Genomic DNA, 23824 nt, shown 5'->3' on the forward strand with positions numbered 1-23824 from the left:
TATACATCATGAACATCATAAACAAATGAAGGTTCTTGGGTGCATCTTACAGTATACCTTAAGGTTTCTGATCCAGGGGTACCTGCCCAGGTACAGTGGTACCTCAGGTTAAGTACTTAATTCATTCCAGAGGTCCGTTCTTAAACTGTTCTTAACCTGAAGCACCACTTTAGCTAATGGGGCCTCCTGCTGCCGCCGCGCCGCCAGAGCACGATTTCTGTTCTTATCCTGAAGCAAAGTTCTTAATCTGAAGCACTATTTCTGGGTTAGCAGAGTGTGTAACCTGAAGCGTATGTAACCCGAAGCGTATGTAACCCGAGGTACCACTGTACTTGGTACAGCATCAGCACAGACTGCAGGGATGGTGGGGGGAGCTGCTGTGGTCCACTGTCCTTTGATCTCCATCACCAAGGAATTCCTCTAGGAGGGCCTGCACCTGGTGTTGGCCTAAGGAGGAAGTAAACTAGAAGTAATGCTGGTGTACCTTCTACTCTGCTGCACAGAATGTTATTTCTGGGTGCTTTTAGCATCCATGCTGAGGTTGCCTCCGGTGTTTCAACTTCATGCCCTCCATGATGACCATAGGGCTCTCTCAAGTTATCAGGGCAGGGCATATATTAAGTCTGCCTTTTGCTCCAGATGGAGAAAGGGATGGTCTGGAAATAGGGTGTGTGTGGAGATCATGCTGTTGAGGTTTGTGCCTAAAGGTTTGTGCACAGGGTGGTGGACCAATTCTGCCTCTTTTCATTTCCTTAGCAGACAAACTCAACTCTCCCTCCTTCCTTTACAGATTTCCTTACTGCGGGAGATCACTGGTGCCTTTGAAGGGAGTTCTGACCAATTCTTGCCTGCCCCTGTCCGCTTGAAAGGCACGAAGGGTGACAGAGGGGATCCAGGAGAGAGAGGGCCAGCAGGCAGAGAGGTGAGGTTTACAATTCCCTAGCTATCGTGCTCTGATGTTCATGCAAAGGTCTGATGAAGCAAAAAAAATTTTCACTTGGCGCCAAAAGTTGTTCACTATTGGTGCTAGCTTCAGAGGAGGGTGCTAACTTCAGGGGAGGGAAGTATTCTGCAGTGGTGGCACCACTATCAGGAATGCCCTTTCGGAACTGAAGGATATAGTGGAGCTAGAAGTACCCAAAATTCAATGTTAATGTAAAGAATCTGATTATCTGACATGGGAGGTTAATAGCAGCTGTAGCTGCTGTGACCTGGTTCAAAGCTCCTTGTGGAGAGATCCATCCTGTTGAAGTTACCAGTCTCCATGATGAAAAGCATTTGCAGAGGTGCTTTGCTCATAGAAATCTCTGAGCTTCCTGTTGTAGAGAAAGCTGATCTGAGGCCTGCTAGATGATGCTCTGTATTTTTTTGCAGGGGCTCATAGGCTTCCCTGGAGAAAGAGGCCAAAAGGGAGACAAAGGAGACCAAGGCCCCCAAGGCCCAACAGGGCGTGCCATTGGAGAGCGGGGGCCAGAAGGACCATCTGGCCAGCCAGGGGAGCCTGGGAAACCTGGAATACCAGGGGTGCCAGGCCGGGCAGGAGAACTTGGAGAGGCTGGGAGGCCTGGAGAAAAGGTGAGCATATTAAAAGGTGGGAACAGAAAGGGACACCATTAACTGGGAAGGCACCTAATGTGACTAGGAGCTCAAAAGCCCCCAAGTAACCTTGGCCTACCCCTCCAGTGGCCACATTTTCCGAATTCATCAGTTCCTTATAGTCATTGCATGAGTTGGATAGAGGCAGAGCAAGAGAGGTTCTCCTAAGTGGGATTATCTGAGGGAAACATGTCTGAACATCAGATTATTTGTTTATTTAAAACAATAAATAGTTACACAGTTAAACCAAAATAAAGCCATGTGTTAACAATATACATAATAGACTCATGGCACAGCAGCAATAAAACTATGCTTTCACATTTCCTGGATAGCTCATTAGTACTTCTTTTCCTGAAACAGTTTTGTGGTTCTTTCTAAAACTCATCATTTTCTTTTTCCAGGGTGATCGGGGTGAGAAGGGTGGACAGGGAGAGCCGGTGAGTGGGGGGTTTTTTTATTATACTTTGAGTCCAAAGCTATCCATCTTAGGGCAGGTGCTAGATAAATCATCTTTAAAATTATCCATGCTGGGGTATTCATAGAAGAAGGAATTTGCCAACTATTTGTTCACGCTAAAAATATATGACTTGTAGTGTAAAGTGAATTCTGGAAAATTAACTTCTTTTGATATTGGCAGTTGCATTCTCTTAAGTGAGATGTGAGGTTATGTTATATGATCATTAGCTGTGTGTGTACCTGGATGTCCCCCCCCCCCCCATGTTACAATTTTGTCAAGATAAACATTGGGTTGGCTCTAGACTTAAGTTGGTCACACTTTACTCCCGTTGAGATCAGTTGTATTTATGTACAGCATGACTAATGCTCCACTGATTACAGTGGGACTAAAGTACTGTACAACTAATTGGGATCCAACCTATTAATCTGGTTCACACATAATACTAAGGCAAACCATGACTTAGCATAAATGCATGTATATATGGGTTCCCAGAAATCAGATCACAGCCACTTTGCTTCTCCTCTGGTTCTCGTACTGCTGCACTTATGTTGCACTGAGTTTAGCTTCACATATCTTCTGAACCCAGACTCACTCCAGACAAACCACAAACTGTAACCGACTTTTATTCTTAAGAGACAACATGAATCTACCTTGGAGGAGAAAGGGTAAGGTCATGTCCAACTATCATGGATGCAAGCTCCACTGATCTTGGATGCTCCTGGTTACCTAAATTTGCAGGGGGGTGGGGATAGGAAGGGTATGTTTAGATTAATTTAATTGCACAAGAAAATACAGGTCTTAATTGGTTCATTTGGGAGAAACAGCAAAGGTGGGAGTGCCTTGTTGGCCAGAAAATGAAAAGGAGGCAGTGGAACAAATCTCTAGAAGACTGGAGTGCATGTTTGATATGCACATCCTGTATAAACTGAAGCTGAAACTATATACCAGATTTCAGAGGCATACAGAAAGTTTAAGGGAACTATGCATGGGGTTTGAAGAGGTTTCAGAAGCAAATAGACAGCAACAATCAAATGAAGCTGTGGACCCAGTCCGAAAGCTTAAGGAGAGATTTGTGAAAGGGGTCTATCGTGTGGTCTTGAGAAGGGAATAAACATTGCTGCTTTGGCTAAAGTGGAGAAACTCCTTTCTTGGAGTTTAAGGAGACAAAGTATTCAGGAAAACTGTCAACCAGACAGGGCACTTATAGACTGGTTTCAGTATGAATACAACTATATACTTCTCTTGCTGTTGGGGTCTGGTTGTTATAATTCTGTGTATAGGCAAGAGCATAGGAAGAGCTATACTGGATCATACCAAAGGCCCATCTAGTCCAGTATTCTGTTCCCACAGTTGCCAACCGGATGCCCATGGGAAGCCCACAAGCAGGGCATGAGCACAATAGCTCTCTCCTGCTGTTTGCCTCCTAGCAGATGATATTCTGAAGCACTCGACCTCTGGATAATATATAGCCTCCATGACTAGTAGCCACTGAAAATTTTAATTTATTAGACTTCAGAGTGGTTGCCAATCTGTCTCTCTGCATCTATCTCTGAGAACAGTGTGCATTTAAAAATGCAGCTTCAGGACAAAGATTATATACTTGTTTTGAGGATATAAATCCTTCTGAGACAAGATATTTGCCTCAGGGTAATTGGTGTCAGTCCAGTCTGGAGCAGGCACTGAGCGCTGCCTTACTTGAAAACAAAGTAGAGAAAGTAGACAGTTCTTGAATAATGAAATACATGTGGGATAAGGAAAACCCACAATTCTGCAGATAAGCATCGGAGGGAGGGAAGCGGATGTGTACCACTTTTTGTGCTTGCTGTTTTTCTGCTCCAAATCACCCTCATGTGGCTTTTCTCCACCAGAGAATTGTAAACTCATGTTTATTTTTTTTTGCTTGTTTAAAATATTCATGAGTTACTTTTCTAGTAAGAAGTCTCAAAAGTGATGTACAATCATAATCCAAGCCCTAAGCACATGTAAATAACACTAAAATATTTAAAGTGGAAGATTAAAAGCCAACACCTCAACCCAAGTTTGGAACTCTGCTCAGGTCAGGGAGAAATCACTTGGGGGAGGGAAGTAAAACAGAGAGACAAGCAGACAAGGACATGGTTAAGAACCCTCCCCTATACTGCTTTTTGGTTCTGAATCCCATTTTCAGGAAGTTTATTTTCTGCATTTTTCTTTTTTAAAAGTGGCATCTGGGCCCTGTTACAGATGTTTTGCCTGTAAAGTATAGTTCTGAATGATATACCTGTGGTGGGCCTATCTCTCTGTATTCCTCATTCATCCCATGCCTTTAGGAGTTACTGGACAATGCTGTTGTGACACATTGTGGGTGGGGGTGAGTAAGACTTGGATCACTTCTTTGGCAAATCCTCCATGTATTTGATCATTACCCTGTTTCTCTTGTCCCCAGGGCAGAGATGGCTTACAAGGGCCACCAGGGCCACCAGGACCCAGGGTGAGTGATTCCTTCAACCGTGTGTGTGTGTGTGTGTGTGTGTGTGTGTGTGTGTGTGTGTCTGTGGTTAATATGAGCTCAGCATCTGGGGACATGTGTGTGTGTGTGCGCGCGTGTGTGTCCCCGTCCCTTAGATGCTGAACTCATATTAAGCTTGTTCACATATTGTACTAAACACAGCTAAAAGCTGTTTCTACACAAGCGCATATATTTTTGTAAAAGAATGTACACTTTTTTATTTTTGTAAAAGAATGTACATAGTTTGATTTGTACAGCCCAGCTCTTGTGAGCACAAGTGGTACACTTATTGAATGTAACACGAGGAAGACCTATAATAAGTCAATGTAAAATGGTGTTGAGTTATATCCTGAATTATTTGAACTCTGTGAGAAAATCCCTGTGAGAAAACCCAAGAAAAGGGGAGACATAGACATGTTCTTCTGCTTCTAGTGCTTTTGGATTGTACCCTGTGGCCATGAATGCCTTGCCCTAGACAGCCTTGTGTGCTTCCTTGGACTGGCAGTTCAGTGTTTTGAAGCTCAAACAGATCCCATCCCTGTACTCCTTCCTCTGTTGCTATTTTGCCCTGCCTACTTACTGGCTAGATTTCTAATGGGAATAAAAATTAAAGCTTTTCCCTAACACATGCTGCTCTAAATTGATACCAAGCCTCAGAAGATAGTGTTAAGCATTGCCCGTCTTCCAGCTGAGTCCAGGGTCTTCAAATTTCGCTGTCCACTTTAGTTAACTAGAAAAAGCTCAATGAGTAAGTTATGAATGCCCATCAATGTGAGGTCAATCTCACCCCCCCCCCTTACACACACACACACTCTTCTGCTCCTGGGCTTAAGTTTGATTCTGTGTGAACTTTTTTGAATTTGGGTCATAGCCTAGAAGAAGAGGAAGAGTTTGGATTTGATATCCCGCCTTTCACTCCCCTTCAGGAGTCTCAAAGCGGCTAACATTCTCCTTTCCCTTCCTCCCCCACAACAAACACTCTGTGAGGTGAGTGGGGCTGAGAGACTTCAAAGAAGTGTGACTAGCCCAAGGCCACCCAGCAGCTGCATGTGGAGGAGCGGAGACGCGAACCCGGTTCCCCAGATTACGAGACTACCGCTCTTAACCACTACATCACACTGGCTCTCATAGCCTAGAAAAATCAACAGATTTAATCAAGCATGAGGGATAGCTTGGATAGCTCAGTTGGTTACAGCATGGTGCTGATAATGCCAAGGTTGCAGGTTCGATCCCTGTTAGGGACAGCTGCATATTCCTGCATTGCAGGGGGTTGGACCAGATGATTCTCAGTGTCCCTTCCAACTCTACAGTTTTATACCCAGGAAAAGATGGATCCTAAACTGCATGTGGAACAGACACAGGTACCCTGATTAAGTCAAGCAATTCCTACAGCTCTATTAGCGGTTACGGTAGTTCTTGAGAGGTTATCCAAGTATTGGAATATCCACAGAAATGTTCTTCGCATGTAGCGGAGAACAGTATATGACATTCTGTCGGAATACAGACAAAACATGAAGGAATGTTAGCATGTGCAGGGTCTTGTCTGTGCAGGAGGAGAAACCCCATGTGCAATTCTTCTTACTTTTCCAGGTGGATGGAGTGGAAGGGGGCTTCCCGGGGCTTCCAGGAGAGCGTGGGGCTGCAGGACCCAAGGGAAGCAAGGTTAGTGTCATTTCCATGCCAGTCTTTTCTCAGCCAATGGAGACTTCCCTACCTATGCACATAGCAGCTTTAGGGAAGTTTCCCCCCCTCCCCGGAATAGGGCTATGCTCCACTCTTCTAGTGGTTTTAATAATTTCAGTTCTGAGTCCTGTATTTTTCTGACCATGAATGATAACAGAACTGGCATTTAGCTCCCCAAATCAGGAAGCCTTTCAACCCACAACAGAATCTGAGACTGCAGTATTGTAAACTCTCCTCACTTTGAAGACCTTTAGTGGGGCATCGGGGGGGGGTGTTAACCGGTTAAATATAAACAGAATTGCTGAGTCCCAAACCCTCAATTTATCTGCCATTTTGAGATAATGAAGAATGTGATGAGACAACATAAAAAGGCTATATTAGAAATCTTTTTTTAAAAATAATATTTATTCAACTTTTAAAGTTTACAAAGAGAAAAAACAAAAAACAAAAAGAGAAAAATAAAAAAGACAGAAAAAATACAAGCAATTTTAAAAAAACACCACAATTCAAACCTTTACATAACTTTCTTTCCTTTGCTTATTTCCTTGACCTCCTCACACCTCCCTTTTTTGTATTCTAGTTCAATTAGATATTTCAGCAAATCCTTTCCAGCTTTGTTTTTATCCTATTAATTTATCTTAATATACTGTAATTTTACATTCTTGTCTTTCACCAATTAACAAATCCATTTTTACCTAATCCTTTATATCATTTCTGCTGAAACCACATTACTTCATTCCAACATCCTTCTAACATTCCTTAATTTTGCAATGTTTCTGTAGATAAACTTTAAATTTTTTCCAATCTTCTTCCACCGACTCTTCACCTTGGTCTCGGATTCTGCCAGTCATTTCCGCCAGTTCCATATAGTCCATCACTTTCATCACTTTCTTCAATATGTTCTTTCTTCTTCCCTTTTAATACTCATCTGTTAAAATTTGCTAAAAGATTAACTTAAATATTAGTTAGTTTGCATCACAATCCAGCATAGGTCTGCTCAAAAGTAATTCCTTTTGATTTCACTGAGACTTGTTTCCAAATAAGTGTGCATAGGATTGCTGTCTTAAATCTTTGCCTAGTAAATTACAACCTTAGTAATTTGAAAAATAAAAACAACAACAAAGGCATGAACCATGTGATAGACACAATCTTGGGAGGAGCAAGGTAGCAATGCAGGCATCATTGTTGAGCTTCACATGATGGCATTTGTTACTACTTGGGCATTATGGGTGACGAAAAATAACTAGACCAGGAATGAAGCATCCATGACCCTCCATATGATGGATTCCCAAATCCCTTCTGCCATAGCCAGTGACTGGGTTGATGAGGGCTGTACCCCAGCAGTACCCCAGAGGGCCACAGAGTCCCCATCCATGGACTAGAACTCACTTCTTTGAGGCTTGCAGCAAATAATTCCCTTTTTCCTTCCGCTTGTACAGGGAGAGCCAGGAGAAGATGGCGAGAAAGGCTCTAGAGGCGATAAGGTCTGAGTATAGTAAGTCTCCCGCCCCTGCATCTCTCCGGCTTCCCCTGTGCCTGCTCTGTGCCTTCGCTTGCCAAGAGGGGGACCTTTTCTTTCCTGCCGAATGTTTGGCTTTTATCTTGCTTTGAAAATTCTTCTTTTTCTCTATCCCTTTCATGGAGAACTCAGCAGTGCTGAGCCAAAAGGGGGGGGGGGTTACTTGCCCTCCACCCAAGCAGGGGTGCAACAACAGCTATGACCAAGAGTGGGATATCCCTGCTCACCAAAGCAGGAATTTCCTGGCCTCGCCATGCTTTCCTTCAGAACTCAGCTTTGGGAGCTTGGCTTGCTTATTCCCGTGGTTATTCTCCCCCCACACCCCCTTCCAATACCAAAGGATCCTACTCCACTCCCAGAATTGGGGTAGAAACCATGGATAATGACTGCTGGCACTCCATTCCTCAAGGGTTAGGGTCTTGACTCTCTCTGAGTTCATGGTCTTAAACTTCCTTTATGCCAGGATAGCATGAAGTTCTAGTTCAAGGGCCTGGAAGAAAGGTGGGACATGAATGTACTAAATAATATCAAAATAAATGATTCCAGTAGGACTTCACATGCTTACTTTTTTCAGGTTTGCTCTTGATGTGTGCATTCCCCGCACGTCTCACTGTTTCTTGGGGGGGGGGTGAGCCAGGGCTGTCCCAAAACATTGGCAGCCTCCATCCATGTCCTCGGTTGAACTGAGCCCAAGTCCCATCCTGGTCTCCTGGGGAAGCAATGCAGACAAACGCATCATAGTGGGCAGTCAAGGAGAGCTGGATATGGATTGGCCCTCGGGATGGAACATTGAAGCAAAGGGCCCGCCTACTTGCCTTTGTGACATCAAACAACATTTTGAATTGCAGGGTGAAACTGGGCAGAAAGGGGAGAGAGGTGAAGCCGGCGAGAGAGGCAGGGATGGCGCTCCAGTAAGTATTGGTGATGGACCACTGTTGGAAATGGTGGCAGGGGGAACATAGTTCTGAAATCACAGCTGCCACTGCTTCTTCTAATAATAAACAACACCCTGCTTTGGGGAGCAGTGGGGTTTGGGGACATATTCCACGCCCACCTGCATTTGATGCTGTATTACGCTGTGGCTGCAGAGGTGGGATTTGATGCCTTGTTGGCCTTCTGTTTTCTCTCAATGACCTTGAATTTTATTTTGCTCTAGGGCCTTCCAGGAGAAAGAGGCCTCCCTGGCCCAGAAGGGAAAGCAGTAAGTAAAAGTGGGGGGAGGAAGCCTCAGTATTGGGGTGGGAAATGTGTGTGATTTGGGGAGTAGGACAGAAGGTGGGAAAGAGAGAGCAAAGAGAAAGATTCAGAGCTCAAATTTTAGGAGGAAAGGTGGAGGGTGGGCTTATTGAAATCCACAAGTCGTATTCCCCAGGTCCAGCCTAGGCTTTCTCTCCATAGCCTTCTGAAAACAGTTGCTAAACTGGCATTCCAGGAACATAAGTCTTGCTTCAAGGCTTTCCATCTGCCACACATAAATCTCTATAGTACAGGGTGGCCTAAAAGTTTACAGTTGAATCAGTGAAATTCATCACAACGGATTATATGGGTACACATAACTAACACACAACAAAGTGGCAGTTAAATTTCAGGCTGGCAGTTGGAAAGTATAGTGGAGTCAGATAAAAGGATTATTTTTCTTTACTGATACTGTGAAATGATGACAGCGAACTTGAGTCAAGAACAAAGAAAGTGGATTCTAAAGCAGTATACCTAATTTTGGGACACCCTGGCAGAGAGACAATATTTTTATTTATATTATATTATATTATATTATATTATATTATATTATATTATATTATATTATTCAACTTGTTATTTCTTTTTATAAGAAGCAATACAATTACATACAGAAGCACACACTGTTACTTTCTGAATGCTTTGTGTTTGAGGTTTGTTTCATATTCTGCATATTTTGCAGAACTTGTTTTGCGGAACTTGTCCATCTGAATATGTTATTCCAGAGGTTGTCTGTGTAGCTGGTGGCTTTATCTGACCAGATTGTTGGTTACTACAAGCTATGAAGCTGCAGTAGCAGCCTTGTTCCACAAAGTCATCCATTGTAGAAGTACTTCATGCTACCTCTTCTCCACTTTCTTAACATCTGTGCTAGCGTCATAGTCCAGACATAATTGTACCAGATCTTCAAAGAGATTTTTTTCTTCAGTTTTTCAAAATTTATAAGTTGCTCTTATTTTCCCCTTTACATATTGATAATAGTAGTGTCTGCTAGGCTGGGCACTTGTGATGCTCCTCACTCTGACCCATGGAGTCTGGGTAGAATCCCTGAGGCACTAGGAGCCCTGAGTGGTGATGGGCAGGGGGTGATCCTTCTGCTTGTGGGGCAGACAGTGCTTTACCAGCAGCAGAAAGCAAGGGTGAGATTCAAGGAGAAGAGATATCGTGGGGATAGAGGATTCTCTTCATAATACATTTTCCTTTCACACCTGGTTGGAATCCATCTCTGTTTTGCTGTGTGCCTCCTTCCTTCCCCACAGTAATAACGTGCTTTGCCTTTTGTGTTGAGTGTTCCGATGTAACAAACCATTTCTAGGACACTCCCCACCCCACCCTGTTGTCTTGAGAACACAGTGGGTTTTTGCAGGAATCCACCTTCTATCGATGCTGTCCCTTGCAGGCCATCATCCGACTGAAGAGGACTCAACTGAAGGAGCTTCCTATTCTCCAAAACCTGCAGTGAGGGTTGTTCAACAGTTCAGCCCGGTTCTTCTACTGAGTGGAGCAGCCCTGCTCCATAAGAATGTTCAGAAGCATTCAAGCATCCAGACAAATGACTGGAAGCTTCCGTACACTGTCTGTGATGTCATGTCCTCACTTTCTTAAGGCCTAAGGAGCCCCAGTGGAATGGTCTGTGTGGTGTTCACATAGGCCATAGCCTTAAATCTGCCTCAGTAGAGCTCCTTTGTGCAGGAGAACTCAGCACTTCAGACAGCCAAGAGGAAACAGGATAGCAGCCTCAAATCTCCCGCGCCCCCCCCCAAAAAAATTTTACAGTCGTACCTTGGAACCCAAACGCCTTGCAATTTGAACGTTTTGGCTCCTGAACGCCACAAACCTGGAAGTGAGTGTTCCAGTTTGCGAACGTTCTTTGGAACCCAAAAGTCTGACACAGCTTTTGATTGGCTGCAGGAGCCTTGGTCCCCAAATGCTTTTGAAGTCAAACGGACTTCCGGAACGGATTCCGTTCGACTTCCAAGGTACCGCTGTATGTTTCCAGGCCATTCAGAGGACAGCCTGTCCCCTTTGTTGGAGAGCTTTATATTGCTGGTTCATGTGTGTCTGTTTTCTGTGTCATTCCCTCCCATCCAGGGCCTGCAGGGTGTTAGAGGGCCCTCCGGCCCAGCTGTAAGTAACCTTTCTTGGTAGGCCTCAGCTGACCTGAGTCATTGGCTGTGGTTGGCATCCTCCGCTTGTTCGCTGTCTCTCTCTTCTCTCTCTGTCTGTCTGTCTCTAGTGCGTAGGAGCAGCTCTGCCTTGGCATTGTGTTGTGAGATAAGGCAAGGGCCAAGCAAGGCTTGCTTGAGGGATTGCTCTGGGTCTTGCTAACTCTCTGGATATTTGAATTGGATCTTTGCAGGGCTTGCCAGGCTTCCCCGGAGTTCTGGGCAGACCGGTAGGTGCTCCCTTTGCTTCTCCCACCTGCTTGCTGTATTTCACTTGCCCCTCACCTTGCATGTAGCAATATGCCTCTTGCTAACAGTTGTCTGTGGAGTGTTTTCGTCTTCGCATTGCACTATAAGCTTTGTAGGGGAGAAGGTCGGGGCAGGGGGAAGTCGTTGGCAGAGCGGTCAAAGCAGAGGCCTGGGTCCAGAAGAAATGAAGCCACTTTAACCTATCTCTGTACCTGTTGAATGGGGGTTCAAGATAATGAAGCTTGCAGTTAATATTTGTAAACCATTGTTGATGTTGTTGGAGTAAATGCATGAGGGAGAGTCCACAGCTCTAATAGCAATTAAACTGTGAGGTCACTGGGTGATTGTAGACCAGGAGTGGCTAACCATGTTTTTTTGGCCTGAGGACCATATTAACCCTTAGCCAACCCTTTAGCATCTGTGTATCAGTGGTGGGTGTGGCCACTCAAAGGACTCACAGCTCTTCTCAGGTGACCTGTGCATATAAGCTGAGGAAGGAGGGTTATCACCCACTCCCTGTTCATCAAATGATTCATCTGGTGACAAGTGAAGGAGTCATTTGCTTCTGCTTCCAGGTGCTGAGCTGCGTTGACTTTATTTGTCGTCCCTCCCCCTTTTTTTGCTGCCACTACTAAAATAAGTGGGACCTTATCAAAAGTGCTTGGAGGGTCAGGTCAGACCCCCAGGCAGGGGCTAAAGATCTCTGCAGTAGACCAAACGACCATATCTCTGCCTCAGGCTTTCCTCCCTCACCCCAGTAATTTAGAGGTTGTTTTTCCTCTCCCTGTGAACCATTTGAGAGATGTGATGAGTACAAAGAAATTTATTTTGTGAACTGGAGGTGTGCAAGTATACAAGTATGCTTCACAGGAACTTACGCAGTCATTGCAACACCCAAAAAAGTACAGGTGTGGTTTGTGGAGAATCACTGGGAAATGTACTGTGTCCTGCCAGTTCACACAAGTGTCTGCGAGCATGAAGAAGCTTGACTGCATTTTGGAAATTCAGTGGTGAAAATATCTCTGAACTGTCCCAAAGTGGAGAGCTCTCCAGGAAGAGAAGTTCATATACTGAGCTTTGGTTTCAGTGCTCCATTTGCAGTACTGATGATGTTTCTTCATTCATTTCAGGGTAACCAGGGAGATACTGGACCACCAGGCCCTCCTGTAAGTAAAACTGGCTTTTTTCCATGAGATGTTATTGCATCCTAAAATCCGCTTAGCCAACCATGCATAGAAAAATAAGGGTCCTCAGTGTTTGGGGTAAGGATATGTAGTGTGTGCAGTCTGGATTGTTCCATTATCTAGTAGGCTAAGTTCTGACAGGAGACAGCACCTCCAACTTGATCGGAGACAGAATATGATGTATTGCACAAGAGATTTCTGGCAATAATTGCTTCCTTCATTCAGTATCAACCTTGTTGTGCTTTGGTTACTGAAAATAATTGCCTTTTTTCTTTTCAGGGTCCTGTTGGCCCTCCGGGCGCTCAAGGTCCACCTGGAATAAAGGTATGTATCTGATTTGATCACCAAGAAGCCAAAGAATGATAGGGCTTTTAGAACTACTTTCTACCCAAACCAGTGACAGCTGGAGGCTTACACTCCCAGCCTTCACCATTGCCTGTGGGGAACACCACAAACACATCTCTGAATTCCCATGGAGAACTCTGTTTTCTAAAAAGAAAATGGCATTGGAACCCTATTATGCCAGGTGGTTAGTCCACACTCTTCTTTGCGGAAAATGAAGCAATTAAAACTTACGTTTCTGACAGACACAGATTCATAATAGTGAGTTGTTGCATTTTATTCTTCCTATTTACAGGGCGATGCAGGAGAGCCTGGCTCCAGCATCCGAGTAAGTACCTCTAGCCTTCCCTCCCCAGCCCAGCTTTCCTGCTGGTTCCTAGTCTCCTAGCCTAATAGATGTCATTTCAGGGCCTTCGCCCATTGCCTAAGTGGTTCTCATGAGTTTGACCTTTCCTTTCTGACTGTTGATATCTCAGTGTTTCTTGAAAAGCCCTGTTAGTTGGGAATTCAGTACCATTGGTCCGGCTGAGTGTAAGTTTGATCAGAGCTTTCTCATCTCTTCATTGCAGGGTTTACCGGGTCTCCAGGGGAATGTTGGACTCCCAGGATCAGTAGGACCACCGGGACCTGCAGTACGTGACCAATATGTTTCCCTAGCTTCAGAGCTATTGGAGAATTAGGTTGGGAAGTTCATGTCTCCTCCTTCACGTTTATTGATGCTTCTTGTTTGCGTTTATTTTCAGGGTCAACAGGGCCCTCCAGGGTTGCCAGGACAAGTGGTAAGCTTGCTTTGCACCATATGCCAACAGACTCCTCCACACGCCATGCCACTTTACGCAACCAATGGTCGTTCTTCAATGATTCAGGCTTTGGTGCCTGCTTGAGTTGAACCCCCATTGGTACATTTCGGGCCTAATGCCTTTGTGTTTGTCTTTGTGACAAAGAGCAGCTTCACTAACCAATTCTCCTCTTCCTGTGTGGTGGGATTCATTCTCATTGCCCACTTATCCGAACACACCCAATATGCAACTGGTTCCCTGGCCACCGTGCCCTCTGAGCAAACCTGTTTGTCCAAAACAATATGGAATGATTTCGTTGCAAAATATACTGCCTCTCTTGTCCCCTGTGTACAGACAAGTGCAGGCACTAATTCCATCTGTTTTCTCTCCATGTGTTAGGGTGAACCTGGGAAGCTAGGTGTGCCAGGAAGGGATGGAGTGCCAGGGAAAGACGGGGAACCTGGACTGCCTGGGAAAATGGTATGGCCTGCAGTATGAGGTTGTAAGCTTCCTGTCTAAACTGTGATTCTTTTCAAGACTGGGCAAGACACCAAGACTCAACTTACATGATCTCCCCTTGCCTGTGCAACCAAGGTTTGGTTAGAGAAGACGGACTTGATTCATCAACTTTGCATTCTTAATACCTCTGTGGCATCATATGCAGACCAGAGGCTTTTAAAAAATCTTCTAAGCCACCTAACTCTATCGTTTTGTATGAAGCGCAAGGATTCAGCTTGCAAGTTAGAGAGCAGTAAAGTTTTTCCTGTAATGGTTCAGATCACATTTTTTGATAGGGTCAAGTTTGCCATTTTTGAAGCTGAATTCAAGACATAGAGCAGTGGTTTGAAAATGAATTACAGTAGTCATACTTTATGGTCAAAGAGGCCACCTTTTATGTGAAGTCCTCCTCTTCGAAGAAGCAACTGCTCCCAAGCATTTGAGAGTTGCTAGCTGCAATCCTGATTGCACAGCCCAGGGGAGTAAGAAACATTTAACACAATGAGACTTGCTTCCAAGTAAATATGCATAGAATTGCATTGTCACTGTGGGGCAAGGGAGCCTACCTAAAGTCTTACATGTTATTAACTGCTTTTCAGGGTGTCCCAGGACCAGCAGGACCTGCTGGACCCAAAGGAGAACCCGGGGATGCTGGGCTCCCAGGACAAGTGAGTAACAATCTTCTTTTTTTTCCTGGAGCATATGCTTTATCTTTCTCTCATTTGTTCTACTAAATATTTTTGTTCTAGTAATTACTGGTTGAATTCCCAAATATACATTGTTTCTAATAGTTATTTGTTTAAAATATTTTTACCACTGCACTTGGAAGCACTCAAGGTAGCTTGCAAACTAAAAAAAGAAGACAATTATATTTTTTTTACAATGAACATTGTCTCTGTTTTGTTTTATTTTATTTAATGAAATCCAATATACCGTTCAATTCTAGTAAAACCTCAAAGCGGCTTACAAAACAGCAAGAATGTTAAATTAAAATTACCAATAAAGGTAATTGTCTCACTTTGCCTTTAAGCATCCATCTCTCTTTCTCCCTGACTGTCTATAGAGTGTTGTTGGGCCTCCTGGAGCAAAAGGCGAGAAGGTAAGCTAAAAACAGGAAAACAGTACAGAGAACAAGGTGAGGGGCACCAATTTGGGGGTCACCTCTGATGCCAAAATGTCTTGTACAGTGCATTCTGGCGGCACAAGTTGACAGAAATACAGCAGACCTGGGTCCTTTGGCAGCTCAGTGAGGATTGTAGAAGCAGTTTCAGGATTATGACTCGAAATCTGCTTGCCATACAAATATTACCCCTTGAAAAGTGGTGATGTCTGCAGTGGGTGCAGATCAGTGCTAATTTATTTAGTTTATATTTCCTTCCACTTCTAGCTAACCGTACTTCTGTCATGCAATCCAAGGTCATGTTTGTCTGGTTTGCAGGTGGTGGCCCATCCAGCCACTGACCCAGACCTGCTGAGCTTCCGCATAGTGGTGACCTCATATAGAGCTTTCAAACTGTATCATGGAACTCGGATGCCATAACTTGTCAGAACTGTGCTGCCTGTTCACTACCGCCGTGAGCTATGGCTCTTCTGTTTCAAAAATTTTCCAGGAAGACTGAAAAAGGAGCATACTCTCTCTGTGTTCCATAGTCTTCATGGAATCTAAAGAGGGAACTAAATTCAGTCAGATAAAACAAATGTGCCTGGCACTTACTTTCTGGAAGTGTGGGGAGAAGAGAATACCAACTTTTGAGGGTGCGGTGGGAAGGTTGACTGGATTTGAAGGGAAGCTTCAGCAGTACTGATAATCTACATTATCTGTTTTAGGGTTCACCAGGTGACTTTGATGGGGAAATTTTTGGAAAACCGGTGCGTTGGCCTTTCTTATTACTTTTTTTTCCATTTCTGTTTCTCAGACTCTTGTTTCCCAAGCCAGGTATCAATGCTGATCTTTCTACTTTACAGGGTCCCAAAGGTGATCGAGGCATTCCAGGCCCTCGAGGAGAAAAGGTGAGAAACAGATTTCCAGGAAGGAGCCTTGGTGCACTCTCTCTGAGTCTGTGTCTGTCTGTCTGTCTGTCTCTCTCTCTCTCTCTCTCTGGAAGCTGAGTACTTCATGGAAGCCCTGGAAGCCTTGGCTCATTTTCAGTGTAGATACCTCTAGATCAGTGTTTTTCAACCACTGTTCCGCGGCACACTAGTGTGCCGCGAGATGTTGCCTGGTGTGCCGTGGGAAAAATTGAAAAATTCAAAAGATTTTTTTAAAAAAATGTCAAATTTTCGCCCACTAGGTGGGCGCCGGACTGTGTCCACCCTATTTTCCATCCATCCTGGGTGGGGATTAGATCGGATGGGATCGGATGAGAGCGGACAGGCGGTCCGCTCTCATCCGATTCCCCATAGAGAGCAGCGGGGCTCTGACATCTCCCTCTCCGCACACAGTGCGGAGGCGGAGACGGAGCTGTCATCCGCCGGCTCAGCGGGGATCAGCGGATCGATCCCCGCTGAGCAGAGAACGGTCCGCAACGTTTTTGTTTGCCATTAAAGAAAAAAATATTAAACATTTTCTAATGGTGGTGTGCTTCGTGATTTTTTTCATGAAACAAGTGTGCCTTTGCCTTAAAAAGGTTGAAAAAGACTGCTCTAGATAACTTTCCTTTCTCCATGCTAGGGTGAACCTGGGAATCAAGGAGATCCTGGAGATCCTGGAGAAGATGTACGTACTATGTAAAATGAAATGCTTGATCAAGCTACCACTGCAAGGTGGGACCCCTGTCCAATGAATGTGACTTGGGTGTTGGAGGAGTAACCATGCATCATCTGATTTCCTAAAATGGGGTGCCTGTTTCCCTAGGGAGGCAACCTCCTAGGGTGAACGATTGAACAAGTGTGTGTGTGTGTGTGTGTGTGTGTGTGTGTGTGTGTGTGACTGGAGGGACAATAGGCTATGTAAAAACATAGCTGCCTGATATTCATGAAGCAACACAATCCTAGATGAAAATATGTGGACAGGCTAGGCAGTGACAAAACAACCTGAGGCAAGTCCTGGACAGGTGAAAAATAGACCTTGTGAAGTGTGATAGATTGAAATGACTTTATTTTTAGAGTGGTTATTCCTAATTTAGTGCAATACCCTAGGGAGGATACCCAGTACCAACAAAACCGAGCAACCTTTTCTTTAAAACCCCCAAAACAGAACTCAGTCTATAACATACCGAAGCAACTAGTTCAATGGTTACTAATGCTTAACAAAATCTGCCTTCCTGTAATTTAAACCCATTACTTGCTAACATCTTCCTGCCTATCCTCAGAGGATATGATGGCCAATTCCCCTCGCCCCGTCTCTTTTATACTGCCTTTTTTGTATTCAAAATGTGTTGCCGCATTCTTTTCTCTCCTGCCACCTTAACATCACTCTTAGCAATGCATCTAACACCTTTTGCTATTTTTCTGTTTTTGGATTTTAATAGGGAGCCAAAGGATCATCTGGGATCAAGGGAGACAAGGTATACAGTGGTTCTCATGTGCTTTGTTGAAGCTTCTGTTGGTTAAAGTCCAAATGTTTATTAAATCTTTTAGGTGCGCTTTTATTGTCCATGTACAATATTCGTAGATGTTCCTGGCTCTGCATTGTCCCAAGTATCTGTTAGTGGCTAGGAACTCAGTAGCAGTCAGAATGGTGCTCATAATTGGGGACTGAGGGCATCCATGTTATATTTCATCTGAACTATCCTGTTCTTGTCCAGTTTGCAGCCCACAGAGGAAGCTTGCCCAGTCCAGTCCCCACTGAGCCTGCTGAGTTAGGGAAGTTGTTGTCTCAACCAGAGCCCAGAGTCATCTTGGGGCTTAAGAACGGTGGGACAACCTTCTCTTCTAGTGGTTCCATCCCCTTGGAAGAGCTGTGAGCAGCCTTTAAAAGGCCTGTAGCTATTCTGCAGTCGCATGACTCTGTGTGGTTGGGGAACAGGAGAAGCTGCAGGTGACTCAACCTCAGACACTGAAGATGATAGGATAACCACATCCTTATCCCAGGACAGTGTAGAAGTAAGTGCTGTGGGATCCCCTTCAAGGGGGACAGCCAATACACCATCTACATCTGCCTGAGATTGACACTGGGACCCCAAGGTAGGGACCATGACATCAACCTGCTTCCCAGTCAGTGAGCCATCTGAAAATGAACTAAATTATGCCATCCCTTCCACATGAGCTAACCACCCACCATTAGCACCCTCAGTGCAGTCTATTGGGACATAAGCAACCAGATCTTAATATTCATTCAAGGCACACAATTGCTTTTTCTTTCATTTGCATCATTCAGGGTTCACTTGGGATTGGCCAACAGGGACCTCCTGGGCAAACTGGACCTCCAGGATTAAAGGTAATCCCTTTCCTGTTACTTCTGTGAGCCCATGGTATGCAGCTTTTCGGAAATGTTCATGTCCCGTCCCCCCCCCCCCATTTTGCTCCTTTACACAGCTTTAGCCTCGGGATGCATAAGCCTCTTCAAACTATTTCAGCACTGCCTTGGGTGGACAGCTCCTGCTGAAGAAACTTTGCTATTCTTCTTACGGTTTGCAAATCAGAACCAGGAAAAGTAACATCAAAGTACTATATCTTAGAATACAGAACCAAATACAGAGGAATGTTAATGTTCCATAGCTGAGATTGTAAATTTGGAAATTGCTTCATTCAGTACTATATTCTAAGCCTGAGTTTCTGTTCCTTTTGAGTTTTAGCCAGATAAAAAAGATATTTCAAAGGCACATAATCTATTCAATTCTATTGTCTAGGTGTATTCGAAAGGTTAGAATAATAATAATAATAAAACTATGAGTGCAAGCCTCATACTTTGCCACTTTTATGAATTTGTAGTGAAAATGGTTGTCAGGTGTTTGGGATGGGGAAGAAGGGGGTGTGGCCATGAGAATTACCTTTTTCTAGATCTGACATGATGTCATGCGGTTTCTTTTCAGGGAGACCCTGGCTTGCCTGGACCCCCAGGACCTCCAGGTTCACCAGGTGCAGCTGGGATTCCAGGCCAGCCAGGTCTGAGAGGAGAAAACGGACCAGCTGGCCTTCCAGGACCTCCAGGAGAGAGGGTAAGGGAGGTCACCGCCACCACCCTTCAAACTCCAGTGCTCTTCCTTCCTTTGTTGTCAAGATAAATTAATGGTAGTCTTTGGGGGAGCCACAAGGAGCTTCAGGTGTGTAGCTGTTCCAGGACTGAACATTATTCTTTTGTCGGATGTTTTGTTAGGTGCCCCAGGATTGGCATGTGATTCTGAAGTTGTCCATAGCAATGAACATTGTCCTAGTTTATTTGGGCTTCCTTGTAGCTTTTGAGCAACCCAACATGGCTCTAAACGAAGAGGGACATCATGTGGCTCTGGATTTGGGTTCACTGAAAAGGATGGATCGTTTCTAGCCCAGCTTAATAAAAGCTTTTGCAGTGACAGCTGTTTTCCTTACCAGGGTCAGACTGGCTTTCCTGGAAGGGAGGGGACTGCAGGACCTCCAGGTCCACCTGGACCACAAGGACCAGTGGTATGTACAGCATTTTCAATGTGGGTGTATGGTGAGGATTGCATAGACAGATAGACAGATAGATGCATTCTAGCTGGATCCTATCCCATGTGCCACAGTGTTCCTTGTGTGTATTCCTGTGTGGGTGCTGCAATATTAACCTGGTTTTTTTCCCTCCCCCTCTTTTCTCCATCACTTTTTTATTATAGGGTACACAAGGCATTCCAGGAGTGAAAGGTGACAAGGTAAGCCTTGATTTTGCCCAGTAGCCTCCAGAAGCTCTGAAAAAAAGATGGCGATCCACAAATGGCCCCACCTGCTTAATTTGTACAGTGTGGTGTTGCTCAGGGCTGCTGGTCCTTATGAATCTTGGTGCGTAGAATTTGGTAGAATCTGGCAACTGCTTAAGAAATCATATATATATATATAAGTTTCTAGTGTAAGAAAGGCAGGTTTTAGCCCCTATAGTCTCAGATCAGATAGTATCAGTTTAAGATCTTGCAGGAAGTTTGTTTCTGCCCAATATCACACTATATAAACCAAAAAAAAGAAGAACTAATTAACTGCTGCTCTTATGAGACTTAGTTTTTTGCATTATTCAGAGAATTGTTTTTTTTTTTAAAAAAAACACCTTTAATACCTTATTACTTAAGTTATATCAAGCCTATTTTTTCCTTGGAAATATTCTGACAAAGTTTGAGAATCTTTAAATAGATGCAAAGCTTTGCTGAGTTGCTGGTTCTTTAAATTTATTGAGAAAAGGTTGCACATAGCAACAGGATGATGGATGGATTTTCATTTTCCTCATTTTTTAATTTTTATTTTTTTTAGGGGGCCATAGGTATTGGGCAGCCAGGTGCTAGAGGCGAGCGAGGAGATCCAGGACCCCGGGTATGTATCTTGATTTGCTTCTCAGACTTAGACCAAAACATGGGGTGGAATCAGCTCACCTCCATATATAGGTGTGGCAGTCTAACTGTATCAGACAAGCAGCAAATAGAGACAGAGTAGTTGGCTATGTGGGATTTCGCACTATGGGAAGGAAAAGTCTGTAGCAACCCTTTAGTTTCTGGTTTCCATGAGGAGGAGGAACAGATATTTATGGCCATCAAGCAACAAAAACGACTGGCACCATTTTGTCTTTCTGTAGAATAAACCTTTAGAAACCCAAGCAGAACCCCTACTTTGATATTTTCTGAAGATCTCCTTAACTCAGGTGTTGCCAGTTTGGCAACCTCCATATGTTGCTTGACTACAAGTCCCATCATCGCTGAAGAGTGGCCATGTTGACTGAGTCTGATGGGAGTTGGTTTCCAACAACCTCTGGAGGATGTCATGCTGGCTGCCCCTGCCTTCGCTTAACTTTGATATGGCATCTTCAGGATTCATCTGCTTGCTGAGTGCTGTGATAGGTTCTCGTGTTAGGTTCAGTCTACAGCGACAACCGCAACCTCTTCCCCACCCTGTGCTCTTTCCTTTCATCTGCTTCAATGCCCTTCTCTGCTTTTTTTCTCAGGGTGAAGATGGTCGCCCAGGCATGGAAGGAGATCGCGGGCCTGCAGTAAATATCTTGACTTCCCTTCATTCTTTCTCTGATTCCTCAAACCTGAGCATAAGTGTTGGTTGTCATTCTGAAATGACCTCCCTTCTGTTTTGTCTTTAGGGGCCTCCAGGAAACAGAGGGGAGAGAGGTGACAAAGTAAGTAAAGCCTTTCTTGTGGGCTGGGCTGGGCAATTGTAAGAGGGAAATGAATGAGGTAAAGGCTGCCTTCGTGCCCTTCCTTCCTGCTGACTATTGAAATAGCAATATTTTTAGGAATAAAACTCTGGATCGGGACCACTGAAGGAAGGCTAAATCAGATTATTTGTCTCCTAGTGTTACCCACTGGTGTAACCACTCTTGGGCTTATGAGCAAAGGGAAGCTTATATTGCCAAGACTGAGAGTCAACCTCTATCAGTGACTTGAGGCAATGAAAACGTCTGGCTTTTTTAGCTTATTCTGTAAATTTTTATTTATTATATTTCTGTTTTGCTTTTCACTCACACAAATCACAAAGTGGCTCACAAACAATAAATAACAATAAGAGAACATCACAAATACAACATGAATCATATAGTATGATTAACAAATTATCAGTAAAACATTTACAAATCATCAGGAAAGCAACGGCATACTATAAAACGCTATTAACAAAACGACTAAAACAATAAGCTGAACAACACACCCACAACAAAAGTCGTACTATAAAATTCACAAAGCACTACAGCACTCATAATCCACAAAACAATATTAACAACATGAACAAACTAGCAACCAAAAACAAACGAAGCACTCCCCACCCCAAGGACTCATAATCTTCCAGTCAGTTCATCAAAAGACACCTACACATAATGTCCGTGGTGGCAACATGGTTCAGAAGGTTCCTAGGGCTGGAAGGTGGGGCCAGGCAGGTGGAAAAGCCATTGCCTGATGGCCAGCACAAAGTCTCGCTCCCTTCAATATTATAAATATTTGAAATTATATTGACAATTCTCCAAATATGTTTTCAGTTGGCCTAGTCTGAGGAGTAGAAAATAACCTGAGACTGGAATCTTGAGAATGATGAATTCAACTGACTTATTTTCACCTTTACTTTCTTCTCTCCTAGGGAGATGTTGGGCTCATGGGGCCAAAGGGAGACAAGGTGAGAGCTCCATCTGTGGCAGGATTGTGATGACTGAACGCAACCTTGTGGGATTCCAAGCCCAAACCCTTCAAAGCAAGGAAGGAAAAAAACACATCCCTGCTGGCAGAGCTACTACTGCAAACACCAGGTTTCCGCCTGATGCACATTAGTCTGGCCTTGGGGAAGACGATATCAGGGCATTCACTGACGAGCTTCCACCCACATACCTGCAGTAGCTCTGCTTATAGAGAGTCAGGTGGTGTGTGTATGGGGAAGGCTGTAGCTGAGAGGTAGAGCACATTCTTTACATGCAAAGGGTAACAGGTACAAGCCCCAGGTAGGCCTGAGAAAGAAACTCCTGCCTAAAAGAGACCCACTGCCTGTCATTATAGACCATACTGAACTGGATACAGTGATGTTCTGACACACTATAAGGCAGCTTCCAATATTGGTATAGTTAGCGGTCTGTGGCGTTACTCCTAAACTGCAAGTTCTTTTCCTGACCTTGCAATTGCTCTAATCATTCTGTAGCTATGAAGTAAGCTAGTGCTCTCTCCTGGGTTTGTGCCTTGGATTTTGCTTCTGTTGATGCCGTCTGGACTGAAAATTTGAATTTGCCCAGGAGAAAGTGATTGTTGCTCGCATGACCAACAGGAGTGGGGGATGCAGGCATATGATCTGATTGGCAATTGCTTTCTCTCAATTGCAGGGTGACACTGCCGTTGTGGAGGGCCCACCAGGTGCTCGGGGGAACAAAGGGGAGCCAGTAAGTGTCTTGGCTTTATATTAAAAAAACCCTCTACGATGTGGTGGGGGGGGGACATGTTGCACTAAAGTCTGCATCCCTAGTCCTTTCAACTAGTTTTCTTTCCTTGTACCTGTTGATGTTTCACCCAATATCATATCATATACCATTTGTTCTCATCCGACTGCACTGCTGGTTATTTACTGATAATCCCTCTTTCCCATCCTTTTCTAGGGAGACCGTGGCCTAAAAGGGATGGAAGGTGACAAAGGTGACAAAGGAGACCAAGGCATCTCTGGAGAGAAGGTACCAGAGCAAATCCCTGGGTACCTGCATACATGACTTGCATTGGGTTGGGGTTGTATACCTGTGTCTGAAGGCAATGAGCAGATATGGGGCCATATTTTACACAGATCATAAAGTCGCCAACTCAGAACAAGTGGTAGGGGGTTTTGGGGGGGCTGCAAAACACTACTAGGACATCAGCAAGGCAGGCTGAAAGAAGTAGGTTCAAATTCTGAATTCTTACTGGTGTACAATAAGGTTACCAAAAGATATAATAACGGTACAATCACTTAAAATTAACCATAACTTCAGAAAGCTTAAAGCGCTTCTTGAAATAAAAATGTCTTCACCAAGTTCCAACAGGGAGGAAGCTTGTCTGACCTTGGCTAGGAAGAAGTTGAACACATG

At 44.2% G+C, this 23824-nt stretch overlaps 1 protein-coding gene and 1 long non-coding RNA gene across 6 annotated transcripts in view; one reads left to right on the forward strand and one right to left on the reverse strand.

The window, feature by feature from the left end:
• COL7A1 (collagen type VII alpha 1 chain) overlaps positions 1-23824 on the forward strand; it is a 120561-nt gene that overhangs the window by 78191 nt on the left and 18546 nt on the right. For 4 of the 5 annotated variants that reach the window (XM_079966985.1, XM_079966988.1, XM_079966987.1 and 1 more), the window contains 31 exons: positions 791-922; positions 1375-1575; positions 1998-2033; positions 4479-4523; positions 6132-6203; positions 7664-7708; positions 8592-8654; positions 8900-8944; positions 11071-11106; positions 12524-12559; positions 12857-12901; positions 13215-13247; positions 13489-13551; positions 13663-13698; positions 14098-14178; positions 14796-14864; positions 15260-15295; positions 16024-16065; positions 16162-16206; positions 16868-16912; positions 17667-17702; positions 18515-18574; positions 19170-19295; positions 19669-19740; positions 19929-19964; positions 20551-20610; positions 21236-21280; positions 21383-21418; positions 22369-22404; positions 23096-23152; positions 23366-23437. In XM_079966985.1, the coding sequence (XP_079823111.1) occupies positions 791-922; positions 1375-1575; positions 1998-2033; positions 4479-4523; positions 6132-6203; positions 7664-7708; positions 8592-8654; positions 8900-8944; positions 11071-11106; positions 12524-12559; positions 12857-12901; positions 13215-13247; positions 13489-13551; positions 13663-13698; positions 14098-14178; positions 14796-14864; positions 15260-15295; positions 16024-16065; positions 16162-16206; positions 16868-16912; positions 17667-17702; positions 18515-18574; positions 19170-19295; positions 19669-19740; positions 19929-19964; positions 20551-20610; positions 21236-21280; positions 21383-21418; positions 22369-22404; positions 23096-23152; positions 23366-23437 (1842 nt within the window). Of the gene's footprint in view, positions 1-790; positions 923-1374; positions 1576-1997; positions 2034-4478; positions 4524-6131; positions 6204-7663; positions 7709-8591; positions 8655-8899; positions 8945-11070; positions 11107-11338; positions 11375-12523; positions 12560-12856; positions 12902-13214; positions 13248-13488; positions 13552-13662; positions 13699-14097; positions 14179-14795; positions 14865-15259; positions 15296-16023; positions 16066-16161; positions 16207-16867; positions 16913-17666; positions 17703-18514; positions 18575-19169; positions 19296-19668; positions 19741-19928; positions 19965-20550; positions 20611-21235; positions 21281-21382; positions 21419-22368; positions 22405-23095; positions 23153-23365; positions 23438-23824 lie in introns of all 5 variants that reach the window. The other variant, XM_079966986.1, reaches the window with a different exon arrangement.
• LOC307210862 lies at positions 89-8585 on the reverse strand. Its single transcript, XR_013836187.1, has 2 exons — positions 8309-8585; positions 89-447 (listed from the first exon to the last, which is right to left on the reverse strand). It is a non-coding gene; the product is annotated as an uncharacterized lncRNA (long non-coding RNA).

Source organism: Podarcis cretensis (assembly GCF_951804945.1).
Source record: "Podarcis cretensis genome assembly, chromosome: 2".
NCBI classification, from domain to species: domain Eukaryota; kingdom Metazoa; phylum Chordata; class Lepidosauria; order Squamata; family Lacertidae; genus Podarcis; species Podarcis cretensis.